The sequence below is a fragment of the Bolinopsis microptera genome, chromosome 7 (assembly GCF_026151205.1).
Source record: "Bolinopsis microptera isolate Bmic1 chromosome 7, MBARI_Bmic_1.0, whole genome shotgun sequence".
NCBI classification, from domain to species: Eukaryota; Metazoa; Ctenophora; class Tentaculata; order Lobata; family Bolinopsidae; genus Bolinopsis; species Bolinopsis microptera.
This window is the reverse complement of record NC_087078.1, coordinates 2534747-2557507: the sequence shown is the minus strand read 5'-3', so window position 1 is coordinate 2557507 and position 22761 is coordinate 2534747. Positions and strand designations below refer to the sequence as shown.

General features: G+C 38.8%; 2 protein-coding genes across 10 annotated transcripts in view; one reads left to right on the top strand and one right to left on the bottom strand.

Moving 5' to 3' along the window:
- The first annotated feature begins 1892 nt into the window (after positions 1–1892).
- Positions 1893–2747, top strand: LOC134818129 (proteinase-activated receptor 3-like). The gene has a single exon (XM_063827560.1). The coding sequence runs from the start codon at positions 1893–1895 to the stop codon at positions 2745–2747; it is 855 nt and encodes a 284-aa protein (XP_063683630.1).
- A 3567-nt stretch (positions 2748–6314) lies between these two features.
- Positions 6315–22761, bottom strand: part of LOC134817875 (MAPK/MAK/MRK overlapping kinase-like) — a 37351-nt gene continuing 20904 nt past the window's right edge. For 2 of the 9 annotated variants that reach the window (XM_063827229.1, XM_063827232.1), the window contains exons 4-13: positions 16905–16975; positions 16191–16331; positions 15533–15660; positions 15116–15234; positions 13339–13438; positions 10163–10268; positions 9881–10016; positions 9611–9755; positions 8634–8774; positions 7027–8190 (exon numbers count right to left, since the gene is read on the bottom strand). In XM_063827229.1, the coding sequence (XP_063683299.1) occupies positions 8020–8190; positions 8634–8774; positions 9611–9755; positions 9881–10016; positions 10163–10268; positions 13339–13438; positions 15116–15234; positions 15533–15660; positions 16191–16331; positions 16905–16975 (1258 nt within the window). In that variant the 3' untranslated portion in view covers positions 7027–8019. Of the gene's footprint in view, positions 8191–8633; positions 8775–9610; positions 9756–9880; positions 10017–10162; positions 10269–13338; positions 13439–15115; positions 15235–15532; positions 15661–16190; positions 16332–16904; positions 16976–22761 lie in introns of all 9 variants that reach the window. The other 7 variants (XM_063827234.1, XM_063827235.1, XM_063827230.1 and 4 more) reach the window with 6 other exon arrangements.

Sequence of the window (22761 nt, the reverse complement as noted above, 5' to 3'; positions counted from 1 at the left end):
CAGGAAGTATTTATTTAATCAAATATTTGTCAGACAAGCTGAGTCTCTGGCAGAGAACGTGAACCAAATATAGTTATTTTTTATTTAATTTCAAAGTTTTTACTGTTAAAAGTGTCAAACCGCGCCTATCTCGAAGTGACAAACTTCAAACCGGTGCAAATTACCAGTGGCAGTAAAATACCTTATTAGCTATCCTTTAGCTATCTTGACAGCTGATATAATATCCTCCGTTATTAATCTATGCGATCGTGTGTTTTCCATTATAGAATATTAGCTCTTGAACGTAATAACGTTGCAAATCACAATCTTGCTGTCAAAGTTGACACACCTCACGTGTGGCAATAGCTTCAGATACTGGCATTTTATGGACACGCAGAACGTAAATTATCTTACAAACATGTGACATAAATTAATTTTGGGTTACTTTATTTAAATTTTTAGCAGTGGGTATATTTAAGTCTTGGGATTCTTGGGAATCCAATTGTTTTGGTATGTAACTACTGAAATGTACGGCAGGTGCAGTGAATAGAGGGATACGTGCTGTTTACTGTTAGATGCAATATAATGCAGCTAGTCGCATTCTTAAATACGTAACTCTACTTTAAATGTCTTATATCCACTCGATTTTATCAAAATTCAAACAACAACTATATAATTGGTAAATTTGTCTGAATTTTCCAGAACATTCTTTCATCGTCACAGTTTAAACTGAATTGCTATGAAATGGAAGCGAGAGAGAAAATGTGATGTTTCAATTTATCACGGACGTCACGATTTGACATAGTAACAGTTCCACGTATTCTGTATAATCTTCGCTTTAAATTGTTCACGGTATATTCCAGGTCAAATAGTCTCGTACAGATCATTTTGCATATTCAGGAACTTTCTATATTTGGGATAATAGAATAATGTAGTGGGCACTGGGCATACATGATGTTGAATCTAAATAGAAGCTGAACTTTAGCTTGAAATAAAGTCTCGTAAGGCCGAGTTTATCACATGACCTGTCTATGCCTAGACGATCGTGAACTCCATCACAGATTCCACACAGTTTCCCCAAAAAAAGAAGCTCATTTTTGAAGAAAGAAGCTCAGAATTGGTTAAAATGTTAACACCCCTCGCTCTCAACATTTAAAAGAATTCAGACACAAATCGCTGACATTTTTTCTCTCTTTCCGGCCTTTGTGTCCTTTAATCCACCCTTCTTGTTATCTCCTGACTCTCCTTCTTCTTCAACTCCGGTATCTTCCTAAAGCTTTCACCGAACTTTGTTTGTTAAGGTTAACGGAGATTTACGGTATTTGATTGACGCACAGACAACATTGTCCTACGTATGAGACAGACTGCACTCAGTACTGTCCATGTCGGTACTGTCTATCTTTTTACTACTAGTACCTAAGAACTCAACATCATCTAATACTAAATTGACCCAAAGGGGGTGGGTGTCCTAAATATTATCCGAAAAAGCAGTTAGTACCGTGAAGGGGGTGGGTGGGTCCTTTTTGTAAAGTCCAAAACTGCACTTAGTCGACGTCACGTACGGCACTTAGTAGAATTAGTACCTGATCCCCCCGGCACACCCTGTACTCTGTAGTACTCATCATACATATTTGTCCTATCGTATACCGTTTTCCGAGCAAAGGCATGACCTAGGCAAGTTACTGAGGTTAGTTCATTATTTTTCTTTTACATTTTAACCCCACTGGTGCTTCTTCTACGATTCTAGAGCTAGGATGAAGTATGATAACTATACCCTGTATGGTATCCACAGCGCCACAGAACGACAGCTTCTAACCGCATACACCTCTACCATAGCCATGTCATCTCTTATAGGCGATGCTCTAATACTGATAGGATCCTTGAGATACAATGCAATTAATCTTCATAAAGTCATGGTCGTGTTTATTCAGTACATTGCTCTTGCTGATATCTTCCTAGTGATTTTCACTGTCTTGCCGGAAGCAGTCTCACTAGCTCTGAACAGATGGGTGTTCGGCAAACTCTTCTGTCGTGTAGAGTATTGTGTTACCTACAGTGTTTTAGGAACTTTCCTTCTCCTTATTGTTGCGCTGTCTCTGACCAAGTTGCTGATCCTGAAATATCCGTTCAGAGCTGTCCATCTCTCTACAAAGATCGCTCATTTTTCATCACTCGTCTGCTTCATTTGCAGCTTCGTATTAGCAGCGCTGCCTGCCCTGACAAAGATAGATGATATCTACTTCAGCTACCTGACCTACACCTGTCAGTTCAGCAGATCTTCATCTCAAGACAGCTGGTTCTTAAAGATCACCTTCATCTTAATCGGATTAGTATCGCTCATTAGTTTGGTGGTTGTGATGGTGAGCAATGTCATGATTATCATCACAGCTAAGAAGATCACTGCTAGAGGACCAGGAGGACTCCAGTGGAGGGGGGTGATGACAGTGGTGCTCACTGTAGCTGTCTTCACTGTCGCTAATCTACCGGGAGCTATCTGCGGTGCAGTTAGCTACTTTGTGAAGGATGCCCCAACGGAGATGTCCCAGTTCTGGCATTTTTACTTTTTTAGGATTGGGTATGCGATTGGGTCCCTAAATTTGATGTCCAACTTCTACATTTACACATTGTCTCTAAACAGCTTCAGGGAGTTCCTTAACTCCAGGATGGCGACGATATTAGCCCCCCTCGGCCTCGTGAGATATTTTACTCAAACTGAAGTTAGAATAAATTCTGGGGAAGAGGAACGACAAAGACTTATTGGTGACTAATAAAGAGCTGACTTTACGAAACTCTCGTATTTTTTGATGAGCAATTAACAGTTAATTTAATAAAACGAACAGCGCTGCACTGATTAACAAGCTGATGAGACATTAATCAGCGATGCGATTTTAAAACTTGTTGCAACGATCCCTAAAAGTAAAGTCTGTTATCTCTGCTGATGGACAATGGACATATTTCTTAAATCTATCTGTATTAACTAACGAAAATATGTGCGATTACCAGACATCCCATTTATCACTTTGCTAATTCATTTCGTGTTATTACTACGTTTTTAAACATATTGTTGTACTATTTCTATTAAACAATAATGTTGAATCATGGATCATTCTGGTTTAGTACCTTGAGTTTTAAAATTTGTTAAGTTTGGTCTGTTTCTTTCTAAACGTGAGTCGTAAATTGGATATGAGTTTTCCTTTTCAAATGATCCCATGAATGCTGAGTGCTGACCCTGCAATTTTACTGAAAATGCCTTGTTCCAATAATTTTGTTCACTCTGTAAATTGGTAGAGATTTTTAAATTGAAAAATGTATATAACAATTCTCGTTACCATGGTTACTATGCAACTTCCTATTTCTCATATTATTTGCACGTGGGCGGTTGTACAAACGACAAACATAGGGAATTCTCTGAATTATAGTAGAGATTCCAGTTCCACTTAGTCGTCTTTTAAGTTCAAATCAAGTTGTGCGCGTTTGTCAGGTACCCTCTCTATATATGGGGTAAAGACCTACATCAGTAATCATCTCTAATATGTTGCTGCTGCGGGTCAGGTATTTGAAAACTGAATGTTTGCTTGAAATGGAGCCTTGTCAGGCAGAGTTGAACTTATAACTACTTTGTGCCTAGCACATTTTAAAACTCTGTCCCCTGGAATTATTTCTGGTTGAAATGTATCCGGAAAAGTATTTGGAAAGATGCCCGCCTAGGGACATTTTTTGATGGAATTTCTTGGTGCATTTTCGTTATGTAAAGAACCAGTACCGATAAATTTACGCAATACTGTGCCCAAATGAAAGAGACTGTAAAAGATGGGTAAAATGACTAGAGGCCAAATTTAGAAAAATATCGCCAAACCTGTGTCGGAATTTGTTGTTATTATTACAAAGTTGTGTCAGATTCTCTTAAATTGGGTTACTTATGCATGAAATGCCACCTGTTTTGTTCTGTAACCAGCTGTTAACAAGTGGTAGTATTAACTGTTATTAGTGTTAATCGTTCATCTAAATGTAGTTATGTTTTCTAGTTGTTTAACATGCCAACCACCGGCTGAAATAAAAGTTACTTTTTCGAAGAAAGTGGTTTAAAATTCCTCTTTCCCGAAATTATGGAAGCAAGTATGGGATTTGGGTTAGTACGACTACCAGGCACTTTCTAAAATTATAATAAAATATGTAAAATTATAATCAAATATGTAACCAAGTTTCCTTTCTGCCAACTTTAGCGGAAACTATTTATTATTACCTTAAAAGTGTAACAATTTCCATGACTTTCTGTTAAGTTAAGAATCAACTCTAAATATGTGTCATGATTTCCATGTTGAATACCTACTGTAACTCATTGACAGAATTAAAAGAATGTTCGTCCAAGCTTAAAAAATATCACGATCATTCATTGCCTAATACCGGGAATACTGAATACTCACAAGTTTTACTAGATTTCATTGTTCAATATTGAATAAAGATTATTTGCTTGACAAATTTCATATTAAATCATACTGGAATTACATCATTTAGGGCTCTAAAAATAGAGAAAACATGCCGTCCTGAAATAAATAGGATTGTCTGAAGAAACCAAGACACTGGTTAATTGTTGTATCATGTATGTCATCTTGTATCTTGGTTTGTATCAATACAACATTCTTCAAATTTCAACCCTGAATTCCTGAAGCCTGGTCTTTAGCTGGGTTTGAAAATTACATTCCAGCATTGCCTAGTCATCACGAAGTGAAAGTGTTACTACCGACCCTTTAAATGCATTAGTTTAAAAACAACAGCTGTATTGCACCTTTTGAAGTGATATAAATAGGCATTAAAATAATGACATTAAAACTACTTCTAGCTATTTTGAAGTTTATTTTTTACTCGCTTTTAATGTGCTATTTTCAGTGCGACATCCCTACAATTCTCAGAACTCAAATGATACCGTGAAATTACAGCTTTATGGACTGGTGAACTATTTTTTTTCGTCACGTGACAGAGATTCTGAGTTTTGATTGGTTAATGCTGGAAGCTGATTGGTTAATCGCTGACAGAAAAAGTAAGATTCATCTACCCAGTACCCACCACTATACAACCTTGCAACACCGCATTTAGCTATTCCTTAATAGAAGTGGCTGATGTGATGATAACTTAATTATATCCCAATTATTTTTCTTTTATTGGAAATGAGGAGCAGTTTGCAGTTTTTGGATAAAAATTAAAATGGTAGTTTTCGAATACACTTCGGATAAAAATACGACAATCCATTACTGTTAAAGGTAATACCTTAAGCCACCAACAATTTAACGTACCGTTGTACAACCACGAATGGAATGTTTATTAAACAACTGTTTTAAAAATAGCCCCACCTTTTGACCAGTTTTAACTGCCAGCTTCCTTGCGGGACGTTTCAATGTGGCCAATGAAAATCCAGGATTTAGTCTCACATGACTTTCGTGTTAAAATAACACGTGCACACCGGATATAAGGTTACCGTGATGGGCAAGTGTATTTGTCACGTGATAATAGTGTATTTCTACGTGTCGTAAATCTGCACATGCTTTCAAGATGGTGTTTTGTAAATGGAAATTCAGAGAATCAGTTCACAAATGAAGCTGTCGTTCTTCTTTTAAACATCATTTCATTTTCAAAACAACGATTTTAGAGGACGGCAGCTAAATTGTACGTACATTGTGGCACGTGGAGCGCGGCTCCCATGACTACGAAAATAGAAGCAATTTCATGAAAATAGTGTGCTTTTCGAAGCGCTGTTTTGGATAGCAAGAGTGTAGGTTTCGGTCCAGACTGTGATATTTTGTATGCGCGCAGTGCGCGCAAACCAAAACAAATTCTCACCGCTAATTTTCAAAAGCAGCGCCAAACTTTATAAAAATGAGTCCAGTTATTTGTTATTGAAATTCGAGACCAAAACTTTGGAGCCAAAAACTCTTATCAATTCTGTACGTTGAATTGCCACTTTCAATCTTGAGAGTTCCACGGCCATACTGGAGCTGCCTATTGTGCCAGAGGATGTGCAGCAAGAAAACGTCTCAATCTTCAATTTCACTGTCACAAATTTTAGGTTTTAGGATTTTTGGTTTAGGACTTTAGGTTCAAAGTAGATGATATTGTCAGAAATGTGTAAGACTCTTTGCTGTAAGAGATGCCATTAATAATAATAATCGATTTACGTCGAAACTTCACATAACGCATTAAGTTTCATCGCCTCAGAAATCCGGTTAAGAAGGATTAAATGATAACGGTGATTTTAATTCTTATTATATTGGTATGAAGATATTAGGCAGAAACACCAAGTAAAAGATATAGGGTAGAAACTGAAGAAGTAAGTACGCAGATTAAAATGTAAACGTAAAACTTTGTACAGAAAATTTATAAATGCATTTAACTATACAGCAAAGTGTACTTTGTAATGATTAACAAGTGTCATCAATGAATCTAAGAAATAGCAAGTAGTAACGCTCACAATTCCCCACCGCTTTCCACAATTCAAAGTTCAATTCTACATTGTATAAACCCTTTATATCCAGAACCGAGATTATGGTTCAAATTTGCATTAAATAGTGAACAATTAAAATTGGAAATAATTTATGATAGGGTGTTTTTGAAACTGGGTAAATCCCAACAGACCGTTTTAAGTTTTAATCTCTGTGCTCAGTGGTCCACTTGTCCTGCCAACTCCAATAACAAACTTATCGAAAGATTTCCAAACAACCTAAACTACTAGCTACAAGCTAGTCAGCTATTATGCGATGTAATCAAGAAGATAATACCTGCTATTATATTGCTACAGAAATTAAATTAAGAAACTGGGCAACATCCAACTGCTCGAAGCCTGACAGTGTCACCAGAACGAGCAGAAAGTAACAGCACCCTAACAGCCAACTTGAGGTAGTGATCATGATTATTTTAATCATCTTGATTGTGATGAAGTGGCAGAAAAGCACACTGCAAAATAGTAGTCTTGAACCGAGCTTCCGCCTTGCTCAGGCTGACCCATTCCCAATACTTTTCCATCTCTTCCCTTTTTTATATCTTTACAATATTTTTCTCACCAGACTCTAGTCAGATTCACCTGACTCATCATAAAGTAGACAGATTTTCCCTATTGACAGTGTCAGGCTTCTATTCCAGGAGCAGGATAGTGGATATGTCCCAAAAATTTTAGGTTATTAAACTTAAACTTAAAACTTAAAAACATTTATTCTGATAAAGTTGTTTGATACCCAAGAGACATTTTAACAAACTACAGACAAAATATTATTTCAATCTTTCTCGCAATCACACAAATTAAACTCGTGACAACGGTGTTCGTAGAATCTGCAATGTAACGATCACGTTGTCCCGAATTGAAATATAAATCGAGGTACCCAATATTTGTCGATTAATCTTGACCCGAGCCTGAAAACTAGAATCATTACATTTATGCCCACTTTCAGTTTGAATCAAATATTTCTGCTGATCATGGTCTCAGAGCTGAAGATGATTTGGCACATTTAACAAACATCAGCCACTATCAAACTTCAGACTCGGCTTCTTACTAAAAGCTTATCATTACACGCAACAGACACATTTTATAAGGACCGTTCACATATTATTATTAGTATTACAATTACTTACCGGCCATTTTCAGACCAATTCCCAGCCCCTGGTTTTCACTTTTACACTTTGCAATTGTGGAGAAATAATGATCCCCTTCAGGAAAAAAGTAATTTATGAACAATCTCTCGATATTCTACACTTGTTAAACTTTTAATTACACGAATGACAGAGATCAGTTATATTATACCGAATAACCCAGCATTAATAGCATTAATGTAACTTTACTTAACAAACACACGGGGTAAAAGTAAAACGGGGTAAAAGTAAAACATTTTACACTGCACAAAATGCTGCATCATAACATCACCACTACCTAACACTATTTACACATCCAAAAGTAAAAAGCACGCAATACAATATCAACACGACATGAAACCACATTTCATGCGCTTACCCTGCGCGGCGCGCGGCGTTGTCATAGCAACGCGCCCACGTGCGTCTCTACCCTCCACCGCCCAGTCTCTTATTTATGTTCGGCAGGTAATGAGACATGTCGTATATTGATTTGTTTGATTGGTCCTTCTGAGAAAAGTTCTTGTAAGCACTGAGTGAGAGACCGTTACCTAATTTGTTGCGGGTCCGTGAAGGCTTGGTTGACGATATAACAGGATTCTAGAGAAGAATTGATTGGCGAGGTTAAAATCATGTTGTTTTCGGAGGGAAAAAAGGTAATCGTAAGTATCAAGATAAAAGGATCAAAGTTGTGAATGGGATGAGCTGAAACTAAGAGTGCAGCAAAAGAACAGCACAGACAAGCAGGATCACAAACTGCCACACAAAAAGTTATAAAATATTCAATATTCATTATTCTGCTCAATAAGTCTATCTAAGACGACAGCAAAGAAATATAAGGCGTCTGCAAATGATATATTTTTGAAAAACGATCACAAATTCTACATGAAGTCCTGTAAAACAGAATTGAGGTTGAAATAATCCACAAAGATCTTCCCGAAGGTGGTAAACACAAAGTTTCATAATTTAAGCTATAAAGCTAAACTGCTCCATACCAAGATATACAAGCTCTATTTCTTTCTGTGGCGTTTCGGTTTACCTACCTTTTTACTCTGAGCATTTGAGTCGATGGGTGGTAACAGGGTGGTGTGACCCGCGTTATAGTAACTGTTGTAGTAGTGGTGACTGCTGACTTTCATGGCTTTGTTTAGGTTACTGGCGGGAAGAGGGGCGAACTCCGACACCTAGGTAAGTTACATTACGTGTCATTAATAATTGGAAGTCACCATGTTTCAATCGATACTTACTAAGGGGTAACTGAAGGGTTAGTTGTAGGTTGCTAGAAGCTCACAAGTTGTTACTTAGGGTTTACAAGGGGATTATTACTAATTAGGGGTTAATTACTAATTAGGGGTTAATTACTAATTAGGGGTTAATTACTAATTAGGGGTTAATTACTAATTAGGGGTTAATTACTAATTAGGGAAACGTGGGAGTGATTTGTGGCCTAACAAAGTGGATAATTTGGGATCGAAGCTGGTTGATGCAGAGTGGCTCTAACGACCAATTTGAACAATAATAAAATAACCCGCTAAAATGAAAACAATTTCTCTTAAATAGCACTACACGTACATGATACAAACTTTTAATAAAAGTGCAATTTCACTCATGCTAAAATTACATTAGATGTTTGGTTTAGGTATTATTTTTGTGTGGTTTGGTCTGTTCATAATCTTGTGACCAGAATGGACCTTTGCATAAATTTGTCAAGCCTTATAATTATATTTGTAAACAAGAGTTACAACAGTATGCTTCCCAAATTGTAGCTTTCTACCGCAAACATTAATTTTGCTGCGGTTACACCAAGCACGATTGATTTTCCTTACCACCATCACCCCCTCTTCAAAGAAGCCTGTAGGGCTTTCTAGTTCTTCCTGCCATTGGAAAAAGTCACAGATAGGGGGGCATGAAATTATTTAATTGATAAATTTTCACGTGGCTGCTACCTTTAAAATTTGGAATGACGATGACACCCCGACCCCCGAACTTAAAAGGACGAAGTAAGAACGCTAAATCATACCTTGTCCTGGTGAGAGGTAAAGTAACTGGGCCTGGTTCTGTGGTTGTTTAGTTTTCGTTTCCTTCGCTCAGCTTCTTCCGTTGCTTTAGTTGGTTTGGCGGGTTCTGCCGCCGGTGCCGCCGCCGACAGCTTCTTCTCCAAATCTCTGAGATAATTGTTAAGAACTTGTTATAAGGGTACAATTACTCATACGGTACAGAGTTCCCCAAACGGTATAATAACGGTACAGTTCATTTCCCAAACATTACAACACCTCATTTTAAACGGTACCTCATTTCCTTGAAGAAAGGATGTCTGACAGCCTGCCGAGCACTGATCCTGTCATCAGGATCGTAAACTAGTAACTGAAGGAGTAGTTCTCTGCAGTCCTTCGAACCAAACGGTATCATCTTCGCTAAACCCGTCCCTTGATAGAAAAGGTTGGTTAAGAACGGATTTCACCTGAGAAATTCTGGGAGTGAAATTTTGGTTCAAGTCCGAGCATTGCAAGAAGATGTCCAGATTAAAATATAAACGGCAATAATTATCGTCCGTTAACCGGTGCTCACTTACCCCTTTTATACGGAAAATTAAAGTCCAAACTCCGTGACTTGTACTTGCGAAGTTTGTCCAGAGTTGATTGTGACGGAGTGCCCAATACGTCGTGGATCTTTGCTACCTGAGATAATTAAGTGAAGATATATAGGAAGCTGGAAAATAACCAGCCAAATACCAGTGAAAGTGTAAAAAAGCTGTGGAAGAACTTAATTTACTGTATGGTTGAACGAAAAGTATGACATGTACCGTTGCCTACTATTTTGACCCATATTCTAGATATTAAAGATTTTTCCGACAATTTTTGATCAGTGTTTGAGATTGTTGAACATTTGATGCCCAGGAAACATTGGATTCATTATAATATTATTATATGTACTCTCCGTGTATTTGAGAACTTAAATTTTGTCACAGACTGATTAATAATATTGAGAAATTGTTGTTGAGACATCTATCCATAGACAATAATCTAGTACCCAGGTGGGCTGTCAATTGTTTCAGTCGATGATCAGGTATCTTAATCTAGGTCTGACTTCATATAACGTACCATGGAGCCCCCAAATTTGATTAATATTTGAGACAATTAACCACATGGCCGACTAAAAAGTTAGGGAACAGGGCCAGAGTCAGTCCTCGGTCAACAGTTAGCACCTGCCAAACCTAATCCCTGTTAAATTACAACTCTAATCCAAGTAGCGTCAGAATTACTAAATGTGATTGTTTCATCAAGTCAAGTACTAAATATGTACCCCACCGCACCCCTTCTGTTCAAACCACCGCTTAGCCTTAGACAGGGAGCCGACCTCATCTTTCTACAGTTGATAAAGCATGAGCACTTGATAATCGATAGAACTTTTTACTATTACCAGCCCAAAGTTTATTGTTACCAATTAACGGTTCAGTAATTTAGGACAATAATAAGTAATAACGTGCCATATCTTTTGAGGAGCCGAATCATACAGCTACTATAAAAGATAAGAGGTCTTATCCACAGCAGTTAAGTTTGAATCGTTTCAATAGTAGTGAAGTCGAAGAAACAACAAGATGAAACTCTTTCTAATCCTTACTTTGGTGGCAGTGGTCTCGACTAGCCGTGGCCCGATGAGCAGAGGTTTCGCTAGCCTGGTATCCAGTTTGACCGCTGACTATGAGGACGATATGGAAGAGATTCTGAACTCTGAGGAGGTCTACTTGGACGCCCTAGCTCGTAATGAAGAAGTCTACTACTCCGGAGTGGAGTTACTGATCGGAGAGGAGGAGGAGCTTGAGGACGAACCTATCAACGAAGATGATGGAGAAGAGGAGAGCGACTCTGGTGAACCTGATGTTTCTCACCTACCTGAAGTAGTGGATAACAGGGAAAAGGGCATCGTGCACAAAGCTATCAACCAGGGTATGTGTGGTTCCTGCGGCTGGGTCTCTGGGACACAGACATTGGAAGCTAGGATCGCCTACATCTCCGAGAACTGGATCCCCTACTCCATCCAGAATTTCATGAACTGCGCCGGAAAGCCGTGTTTGGGAGTACAGCCATATTCCGTCAACACCCAAGCAAGGAAGAGCATGTTTATTGTCTCAGAAGATCAGGTTCTGTACACAAAGAGGGCGTGCGTGAAGCAGGACGAGGGAAAGAAAGCTTGCTACGCTAACTGTGGCAAAAAGAACCCCGCTAACTTTGTCAACGCTCTGGACGACCAGTTCGTCATCATCGCAGGCACAAGATCCGCTCAATCACCAGCTAAAGCAATGGAGGCTTTACAAGAAGGCCCACTTACCACATGTTTCTCCAAGAAGAGCAAGGAAGAAGGAGAGAGATGCAGCAGCGGGTGCAGTCATGCCAACTCCATCATCGGCTACAGCAACGATAAATGGCTCATACAGGAGAGTTACGGGAAAAACTGGGGCAAGTATGACGACGGCAGCTGGGAAACTACCAAGGGTTCTCTCTGCGCTGACGCTATCATCAAGAAGGCCTATTACCCAAAGATTGTGTACGATTATGACAGGGCTAATGCCTACTTCACTTCCATTGAGGGAGGAGTGAACGAGCTGGAGCTGACGCTTGTGGAGAAGGAACAGTACGGCATCACTGTTAACAATACAAAGAACTGGGGAACTGCCAAGAACAAATGTGCCTTCATTGGTTCAGCCTGCAAAGGAGTTGCAGCCCTTTCTTCTGGAATATTCGAGCTTATCTCGGACTTTGGTGCTGGTTCAAACGGAGAACAACCTGCTTTCAAGAAGGTCCAGATGGTTATCTATCTCCGTCACGAGGAATCCGGAAAATACATCGGAATCAAGAAGAACAGGAAAGGTAAACTGCACGTTATTGCGGTGGAAAAAAAGAACGCAGCCCCATTCTTTACCAGCTATGCAAGGTTCATCTCCTTCGACTACCCCAAATACCACTTAGTGGACAACGTCCTTGAGCTGATAGTTGGAGGAACTAAAGAGATTGACGTTTTTAAATCCTGGACTCTCAACGGCTGCAACATCTACAACGATGTCAGCGGAAACTCCTTCGACCAAATACCCGCCAAAAAAGGTAGCGATGTGTTGCTGGGAGCCAATAAATACAACCCTGAAGCCCCATCACAAAGATTTAACATCGGTTTGTCCGGAAGCTGGGCGCTGACATCTAGCGATCTGAAATTACCCCTGGCTAGCCGTAAGAACAGCAGGATCTTCACGGATGACGACAAAGCTTCTATACTCCGATTTAGGTGGAATGCTAGGCAGATGATAACAACACAAGCAACCCCCTACGGTCCTGACATGAATCTGACTGGAGGTGAATTTAAGTTCGAGGACAAAGAGAATGCTATGAGGCCCCGAGATTGCGCTGTTTCCAAACTCATCCCCATGGGATTTGAAGATCATCTTGCTTTGGAGAACGGAGAAGTGGTGATGAGCTCAAACACGGACAGCAGATGGACTTTCGAGTACGCCGATTTGTAAGATGAAGTTTTTATGTTTTAGTTGATTTTATGGTTAATGGTTGTTATTTACGTTTTTGCATTATATATCAGTGATATCCTGTTTTCATTTGTTGAAAAGCTTCACTGCAGAACTGCAGAAGTCACCACTAACGAGAATTATCAAAAAATATAAGGAAATTAAAATTGAATCACAAATACTTGGAGATTAATTAATTTGGTTGCTAAGATACACTTCTGGTTAAATGAAGCACAAACCTGATCGACTTCATTAGCACCAGGGAAAAGGGGGTGAAGTGTCATGATCTCGTACATAACACAACCTATGCTCCATATATCCATCTTATGGTTGTAATACCTGACAAAATCGTCCATAAAACTTAAAGTTATTGAACTTAATAATATTTTACTGGGAATTGGGCTCGAGCGATTAAAATAGCATAGCATTACAGGATTTACCGTAGAATTTCATCGCCCTTGTAAGACAAATGAGCTGGTAACCAGAGAAATCTTGGCAATGACCCAAGTGAAAGTAGCAGTCTTGTGTCATCTTGAGGTATAACAGTCCTGTGGTGAGTGATTGTGACTGTGACTGTGACTGTGACTGTGACTGTAACTGTGACTGTGACTGTAACTGTGACTGTGACTGTGACTGTGACTGTGACTGTAACTGTGACTGTGAAGCTGTGACTGTGAAGCTGTGACTGTGAAGCTGTGACTGTGAAGCTGTGACTGTAACTGTGACTGTGAAGCTGTGACTGTGACTGTGACTGTGACTGTGACTGTGACTGTAACTGTGCTTGTGACTGTGACTGTGACTGTGACTGTGACTGTAACTGTGACTGTGACTGTGACTGTGCTTGTGACTGTGACTGTGACTGTGAAGCTGTGACTGTGACTGTAACTGTGACTAACTGTGAAGCTGTGACTGTGACTGAAGCTGTGACTGTGACTGTGAAGCTGTGACTGTGACTGTGACTGTAACTGTGACTGTGCTTGTGACTGTGACTGTGACTGTGACTGTGCTTGTGACTGTAACTGTGACTGTGACTGTGAAGGTGACTGTGACTGTGACTGTAACTGTGACTGTGCTTGTGACTGTGACTGTGACTGTGACTGTGACTGTAACTGTGACTGTGAAGCTGTGACTGTAACTGTGACTGTGACTGTGACTGTGAAGCTGTGAAGCTGTGACTGTGAAGCTGTGACTGTGAAGCTGTGACTGTGACTGTAACTGTAACTGTGACTGTAACTGTGACTGTAACTGTGCTTGTGACTGTGACTGTGACTGTGACTGTAACTGTGACTGTGACTGTGACTGTGCTTGTGACTGTGACTGTGACTGTGAAGCTGTGACTGTAACTGTGACTAACTGTGAAGCTGTGACTGAAGCTGTGACTGTGACTGTGAAGCTGTGACTGTGACTGTGACTGTGACTGTGAAGCTGTGACTGTGACTAACTGTGAAGCTGTGACTGTGACTGTAACTGTGACTGTAACTGTGACTGTGACTGTAACTGTGACTGTAACTGTGACTGTGCTTGTGACTGTGACTGTGACTGTAACTGTGACTGTAACTGTGACTGTGCTTGTGACTGTGACTGTGACTGTGAAGCTGTGACTGTGACTGTGACTGTAACTGTGACTAACTGTGAAGCTGTGACTGTGACTGAAGCTGTGACTGTGACTGTGACTGTGAAGCTGTGACTGTGAAGCTGTGACTGTGAAGCTGTGACTGTGACTGTGACTGTAACTGTGACTAACTGTGAAGCTGTGACTGTGACTGTGACTGTGACTGTGCTTGTGACTGTGACTGTGACTAACTGTGAAGCTGTGACTGTGACTGTGACTGTGACTGTGACTGTGACTGTGCTTGTGACTGTGACTGTGACTGTGACTGTGACTGTGAAGCTGTGACTGTAACTGTGACTGTGACTGTGACTGTGACTGTGACTGTGACTAACTGTGAAGCTGTGACTGTGACTGAAGCTGTGACTGTGACTGTGACTGTGACTGTGACTGTGACTGTGACTTACCCGTCAGTAAGAACACACTCTGGGGCCCTGTACCACCTGGTTGAGATATACTCAGTGTAAGGCTGTTTACTGAATACTGATCTGCAACTTCCAAAGTCTCCTAGCTTCACCTTTTCTGCCTGGAAATTTGTAAGGCGGTGTTAACCGTGTTTTAGTAAAGATTACCGGTAATGAAGTCATTTAAAAAAAAGAGTTTTAACCTTTTATAAAAAATTAATACAAAAACTTCAGATTTACTTTTTTTAAAACGGCTATTATTAATCTATGTATTCTACATTTTAAAGGTGGGTGCAAAGACTCATTTTTATCATATTATGTATTATTTATTCCTCGTCAAAATATTAGGTCGTTGAATCCGCGGTCATCCGCGGTCACTTAGTTTAGTTAATACAACTTTAATTCACACTCATGCCTTACCCGCAACAACACGTTCTCCGGTTTAACATCCCGATGGAATATTCCATTCTTGTGAAGATGCTCAATACTTTTACAAAGCTGGAACATGTAACTTCTGATATCTGATTCTGGTAGGTAGGACTTCCTTCCTGACAACAGACGTGATGTTGGAGGCTATGATTTGAGAATGTAGCACTGTAGATTGGGAAAATTAAACTGAGCTTGTAACAACTATTTTTAGTGTAAATTTGTTCTGCTTCAGGATGTCCTGCCTCAATAACTCATTCCCGGGTGCCCCGTCATCATGACCCTAGTATTAACGCTTACCCTAACCCAGGCTCTCACCCCAGTAATAAATGTATTCTTCATGTAAACCCTAACCGGAAGTACTGAAGCAGGAAAACCAGGAAAACCCTGTATTTGCAGTGCACACGATGAAATATAACGTTATTATTTGGGGTCATGCAGGTATTTGAAACACGTTAAATTATAAGATACCTACAGTATGTAAATTGTAAATAATGATATGCACACAAAATGCAGAATGAAAGTTTTGTAACGTAATAACACATGCAAACTTTTTAAGGGTCAAAATCATTCACACTATATTCTCAGAGACGGAGGCAAGAAAGAGGCGAAGGTACTGCTGTACTTGCGCTGATACAGCACACAGTTTTACCCAAATTTTGCATAAACGGGCTAACTTCAGGGAGGTCCTGACCGGTAATGCCCCGCACATGCAGATCTTCGTTATGTTTCCGTATTCTATTAGAATACTGAGTTTGTAGACCTGTCGTGTCGTTCATGTACGACCGCCGCTCTGGGAATTAGGTCCGAAGTTGGCAAGACTATTATTGGACATTGTGACCACTTGGTCACAGGGTAGAGAAGCAAGGTGTGTCTGACCGTGAGCTGATTTCAGACTTTAGTTTTTAAAGGGCTTGTTTAAAAACAATCCTTTCAGCCTTCCGGAGATACTTATTACCTTGAATTGTTAAGCGATTCGACAGAAAGAATCTGTTGAGCAATAATTTGAAGATATTTTAGGTAGTAACAATTTTGACATGCATATCCTGAAGTAAGAAGTTCTTGTGGCGCAAGCCAAATCGAGACTCCGTGAATAACGATGTGCGCGCGGCGTCACGCGCGTTTAAAATTGACACAGTGACTGCGCTGGTATTTGATTTAAGATAATGAATGTCGCCGCGCCTTACAAAAAGCTTCTATTTTTTCCGACCAATTTGGCCTCTTTAACTTTATTTATCAGACAATTTCCAATAAAAACAGCGCACAAAGATCTAGTAGGCTGTAGGCATGACATCATTTAAATGGTAATGATTTTCAGTAACTGAAGTTAGGATGAAAAGAGGTCTACTTTAAACACGAAACAAACCTCTAATCAACTCATATAGGTTCTGGTCCATCAACTCGCATATTAGCGACAATATCCCCGTTTTCTTATTACTGAAATAAAATGTAGAGTTAGGTCAAGTGAATAACATATTTAAATTATACAAGAGTCGATTGATCGCTATAGATTTTACCAGGAGCCTTTAAACGTTAGTGGGCTACGGTAAACAGCCTACACGGCTTAAATTATCGTTTTAAAACATGATATGCTATAACTAAAAGTTTAATAACCAGCTACCTTTTTACCAGAAACGTATTATATCGTTAATTAAGTAAGTCATAAATCACAAACCATCAGGTTTATAAGCTTTTAAGGGCTCCAAACAAGTCCCAAGAAAATTCAAAGAAATCATAAAGAATCTAATTAAAACTTTCCCAGAAAGAAGGATAATCTCTCATTTTTGAATCGATAATTAACTTCCAAGGAATAAAATCCCCCTTAATTACATCTAACCATAAATCCTGTGAACCTTGTTTCACCACCTGTTCACTAGGCCCCGAAACCTGGTTACAGGGTCTAATCAAATCCCTGGTAGAAAAGTAGTACTCTCTCTAGATTGTGTACACATAGCATATCGGGTTACAAAATGAGAGGCTATGGTAAAATGTTACCATGGCAACCGCTAGTCATCACTTATATTTTATTGTGCGTGACGTTTAGTATTTAATAGCGTTCTACTACAAGAGTCCGGATAGAAATTGTTGCATAAGAAGGGTTGTGACGTCATGAGATAGTGAGATAAGAAGGTTGTGACGTCATGATGTAGTGAGATAAGGAGGTTATGACGTCATTATTGTCGTTTAGAAAAAACGATGTTTAGGAGAAAGTTGTTGTTGTTTATGAAATGGGTTATATTTTATGTAACGTTTAAGGATGAAGTTTGGCTTGACATCACAACACTTATTTCATTGACGCCATCTGGATAAGAAGTAGTTAAGTTTAAGATAAGAAATTGAGCATTGCCTCCCCCCACGCAGAGTACATTATTTCAGTGCTGTCATAAAACTCGTAAAGAGAGAGAGGAGAGTTGTGGTATCTTAGCAACTATTCTTATTAATACTCCTAACAGCTTATCAGGTAATGACTACAGAAAATGGACCCTATTATCGGTGTTCTCATCTATTATGCATGATGGCATTCCATTATATTCTATCTATCAAGCTGTTATTCATGATTACATCCGGTTATTACTGACATCAGTTCAAAATCTGCATTGTTTGATTTAATGTTTTTCGATTATTCAGTATCCGAGAAAGTAATCGTATCAATATACTTATCTATATATATTTCATGGCTGGACTTCTACACAATAAAAGAAAGCGGTTGTGATTAGATCTTCGAAAGTCTTTGCATCGTTTATTTACATCAATTCTGAGAAATTATATCATTAAAGTAACTACAACAAATACGAATCATATACAATTGAGAATAAATACAAACTAAAAGCAGTGGGAAAATCTGATGAGCTGAAATTTAAAAAAGAAACTGAAAGCCGTTAAAAATGTACTCTTATCTTATCTCTTATCTAAATACTGATAACTGATTCTCGGAAAATCACTTAAAATCACAACAAAAACCTGTAAAATTTATAATTAAGTAAAAAATGTAATATGCACGTCTCTGGAATAATGGTAGAACTAAATAAAATCTACAAAATATACTAAAACTAAAACTAAGCTCCGGCAGATTTAAAAAGTAGATGGTTACTATCAAGGGTGTTCATACCCCCAAACCGTTCAAGGGTTTTCAATTGGGTCTGGTAGAACCCCTCTCTAGCTTCCATAGCCTTTTCTTTGTCTGCTTTACTAATATTAGGCTCAAATACTAAAGCGTCTACTATAATGACAGAAAGGTGCTTACTAAGTGAGGAATTATAGGAGGCTATGGTACTAAAATCTAAATCATGATCAATATCTAAAAAATGGTTAACTAATTTACAACTTCTTATACCTTTCTTTATGTGACTCTTATGGTTAGAGAATCTCTTAGGGAGATTTGAGGTAGTATAACCGACATACGACTGTTTACAAGTCTTACACTCCATTAAATAAATGAGGTTATAACTCTGACAAGATATATACTTAGTTATAGGGAAAACTTGTTTAGAATGGTGACTACTAAAATTGGAACAGGGGGACAGGAACTTTTGCTTACAAACATAACATTTACCACAAGCATGGCACCCTGGGTCGACAGCCCCGGGAACCGCCCTTAGACTTTCGGAGTCTGGTTCCTGGATCTGGCTTGCAGTTGTTTCTCTCTCATTATCACAGTTTATATATATATTATATATAATAAGCAATGATTTAAAATCTGATCATCTTGACAGCAAGCATTTGAGCGAAATTTAACACATGCAGCACGTGACTCTTCTAAACTGCACAGTTTGCAAAATAATATCTCATTCCAAATTTCGAGTAGATTCAAATTTAAGTAAGGATCTTATCCCACAACATCCAAAGTAAGAACCGTGTATTTTGTTTCCCAGCATTCAGAAATGTGGCCTCTATTATCCATGTGTTGGCTATATTTGCTTCAACAGAAATAGCAGTAATCTGTAAAGCCGGATGCCAATTACCTGAATCTTGTATAGACTGTACATGAGGTAATTGATAGGTCACTGAGGTAATTGATACGTGATACCTCAGATACCAGTAATTTCAAACCACTACCATCCATTACTTGTCTACATTTGCAAAGCACTTGAATATAAAAGAACGTACTGTATCTGGATTCTGGAGGTTGTCTGTTTTAAAATGGGCTTATAAATATAAAATATGCTACAGTTTCTTCATTTGTCTGGCGCCATAAAATGCATTTTGGCATCAAAAGTATCCTGATAAAACCATAAAAATAGGGTAAAATTAGGAGATAATCTCAAATTTGCTCCACTGTTCTAAGTTGATACAAACTTAGAATGCCCTTACTAAGCTGCACAGAATATTTAATTACTTATTGTAGCATTACTAATTGTTGTACATAATATATCAATATTCACTATTCAGTAAGGTTAAGTACGGCCATAAAAATAGAACATCATTACTAAAAAACCCAATGATTTCCTGGATAATTTAAACTTGAAGCTAATACATGTGAACGCCCTGAACAGTAGCTGTAAGTACCAGCTACATATTATAGCATTATTTGCACGGTTATTAATACGTATATATACGTATATATATATTACATACGTATTATATTATATATAATCTCAATAAAGTATGTACATTGCACCACACAACATCAGCTGATAGTATAATTAATACAAATAATGTTCAAGTACTACTGCAGCCGAGCCTGGTGTCAATTTAAAGCTAATCATCTTCTGCTTGAGAGTAATTCAGATGTAACATGTACAAATATAGTGTGTTTGAGAGAGAATTATCAGTAGTGATGAGAGAGATACAGTGTTTGAAGGAGAAAAAATAGAGAGAGAAAGAGAAAGATATAGAGAGAGAGAGAGAGAGAGAGAGAGAGAGAGAGAGAGAGAGAGAGAGAGAGAGAGAGAGAGAGAGAGAGAGAGAGAGAGAGAGAGAGAGAGAGAGAGAGAGAGAGAGAGAGAGAGAGAGAGAGAGAGAGAGAGAGAGAGAGAGAGAGAGAGAGGGGAGAAGGAGATGGAGAGGAAGAGGGAGAGGGAGAGGGAGAAGGAGAGGGAGAGGGAGAAGGAGAGGGAGAGGGAGAGGGAGAGGGAGAGGGAGAGGGAGAGGGAGAGGGAGAGGGAGAGGGACAGGGAGAGGGAGAGGGAGAGGGAGAGAGAGAGAGAGAGGGAGAGGGAGAGGGAGAGGGAGAGGGAGAGGGAGAGGGAGAGGGAGAGGGAGAGGGAGAGGGAGAGGGAGAGGGAGAGGGAGAGAGAGATAGAGAGAGAGAGAGAGAGAGAGAGAGAGAGAGAGAGAGAGAGAGAGAGAGAGAGAGAGAGAGAGAGAGAGAGAGGGAGAGGGAGAGGGAGAGAGAGAGGAGAGAGAGAGAGAGAGAGAGAGAGAGAGAGAGAGGGAGAGGGAGAGGAGAGAGAGAGAGAGAGAGAGAGAGAGAGAGAGAGAGAGAGAGAGAGAGAGAGAGAGAGAGAGAGAGAGAGAGAGAGAGAGAGAGAGAGAGAGAGAGAGAGAGAGAGAGAGAGAGAGAGAGAGAGAGAGAGGGAGAGGAGAGGAGAGAGAGAGGGAGAGAGAGAGAGAGAGAGAGAGAGAGAGAGAGAGAGAGAGAGAGAGAGAGAGAGAGAGAGAGGAGAGAGAGAGAGAGAGAGAGAGAGAGAGAGAGAGAGAGAGAGAGAGAGAGAGAGAGAGAGAGAGAGAGAGAGAGAGAGAGAGAGAGAGAGAGACGTGTCATGATATTTGTTAAAAATAACAATATTTTAAATTTACCCCTGAATTTAGCCACTCCTAAGAACTTGATATAACTTAGATCTTACATAATACTACAATATAACATGTATAATAAATAGTGTTTAAGTGAGAGAAGAAAAAGATGGGTCCTTTAGATCAGCACTGCAGTGCTGTGTCAAGCACTTCTATAACAATTGGTTAAGTGGTCATCATCACACCGGATCACTAACCAGAATAACGATAATTGATACATATCAAATACATGACAATTTAAAAAAAAGTTCAATCTAATTTCTTTTCGAACTTTCAACATTCTTATCTTCCAGTGTTGACCATCAATCTAGATATGTTTCAAGCAGTTCAATAGCACTTGGGCAGGTGAAGGTATGTAATCTGTATCATCCGAGTGAATAAGTTAGTGATTATCTACTCTGAAAACCACTAGATCTACTATTCTGTAGGTGTGTGCCGAGTTATGTATCAAGCAGCTGATATCTATCATTGACACATGGTTAAAAGTACATGATAAGTGTCCAGATAATAGAAAATTTAAAAACCACTTTCAACTTCTGATGAATCTGATATGATAGCACTTTTAACTTCTGAAGAATCTGATATGATAGCACTTTCAACTTCTGAAGAATCTGATATGATAGTACTTTCAACTTCTGAAGAATCTGATATGATAGCACTTTCAACTTCTGAAGAATCTGATATGATAGTACTTTCAACTTCTGAAGAATCTGATATGATAGCACTTTCAACTTCTGAAGAATCCGATATAACCAAAATTCAATCCCATAATAAATAATTATGTTCTTATCTTATATTGAGATAATTTTTTTAAAATCCTTTTTTATGACTATTTAGTAAATGGATTATTCGTCCAACATAAATTCAAGCAACAAAATAAAATCCTCTTGTATGTGCGTCGTGTGTCATTGTGCGTCGTGCGACATTTTGTGACTGCCATAGTGCTGTCACCAAGCACTAGCAGTTCTAATTCTGATGTGCTTGTTGATGTGGTAATCAGGAGTATGATGTGTTTCATTGCGGTAATATTTATAATAATTCACTGGTCAATATATCAATAAGTTCTGATTTCTGATATCTTTTGTTTTCTTGATGAAGACAATTTCTCACAAGATAATTTCAGTTGCTTATCAACCACAACTCACAAAACTGTGCAGTCACAAGTGTAGTCGTTGACAGTGTTGGTAATAGACCAGAACAACTTTAAATAACAGACGTTGAATAATTTATAAATATTGGGTAGGTATAAAAGTATGTTAGTACGATTAGTTTTTAGGGCTTGTAATACTTATGTTATTCAGTTAAAATATTAATAATGTGACTTATAGTACAATGTGAACATGTCATGTGAACATTATATTTCTTCAGCATCCTGAGGTTTTTATCGAGAAACAGTCACCAACTTTCTCAGTACACTACAGAGAAAGACGACTAAGAGTATCTGGAGATGTACAAGTAGAGAACGTGTGCTGACTGATTAAAAACATCTT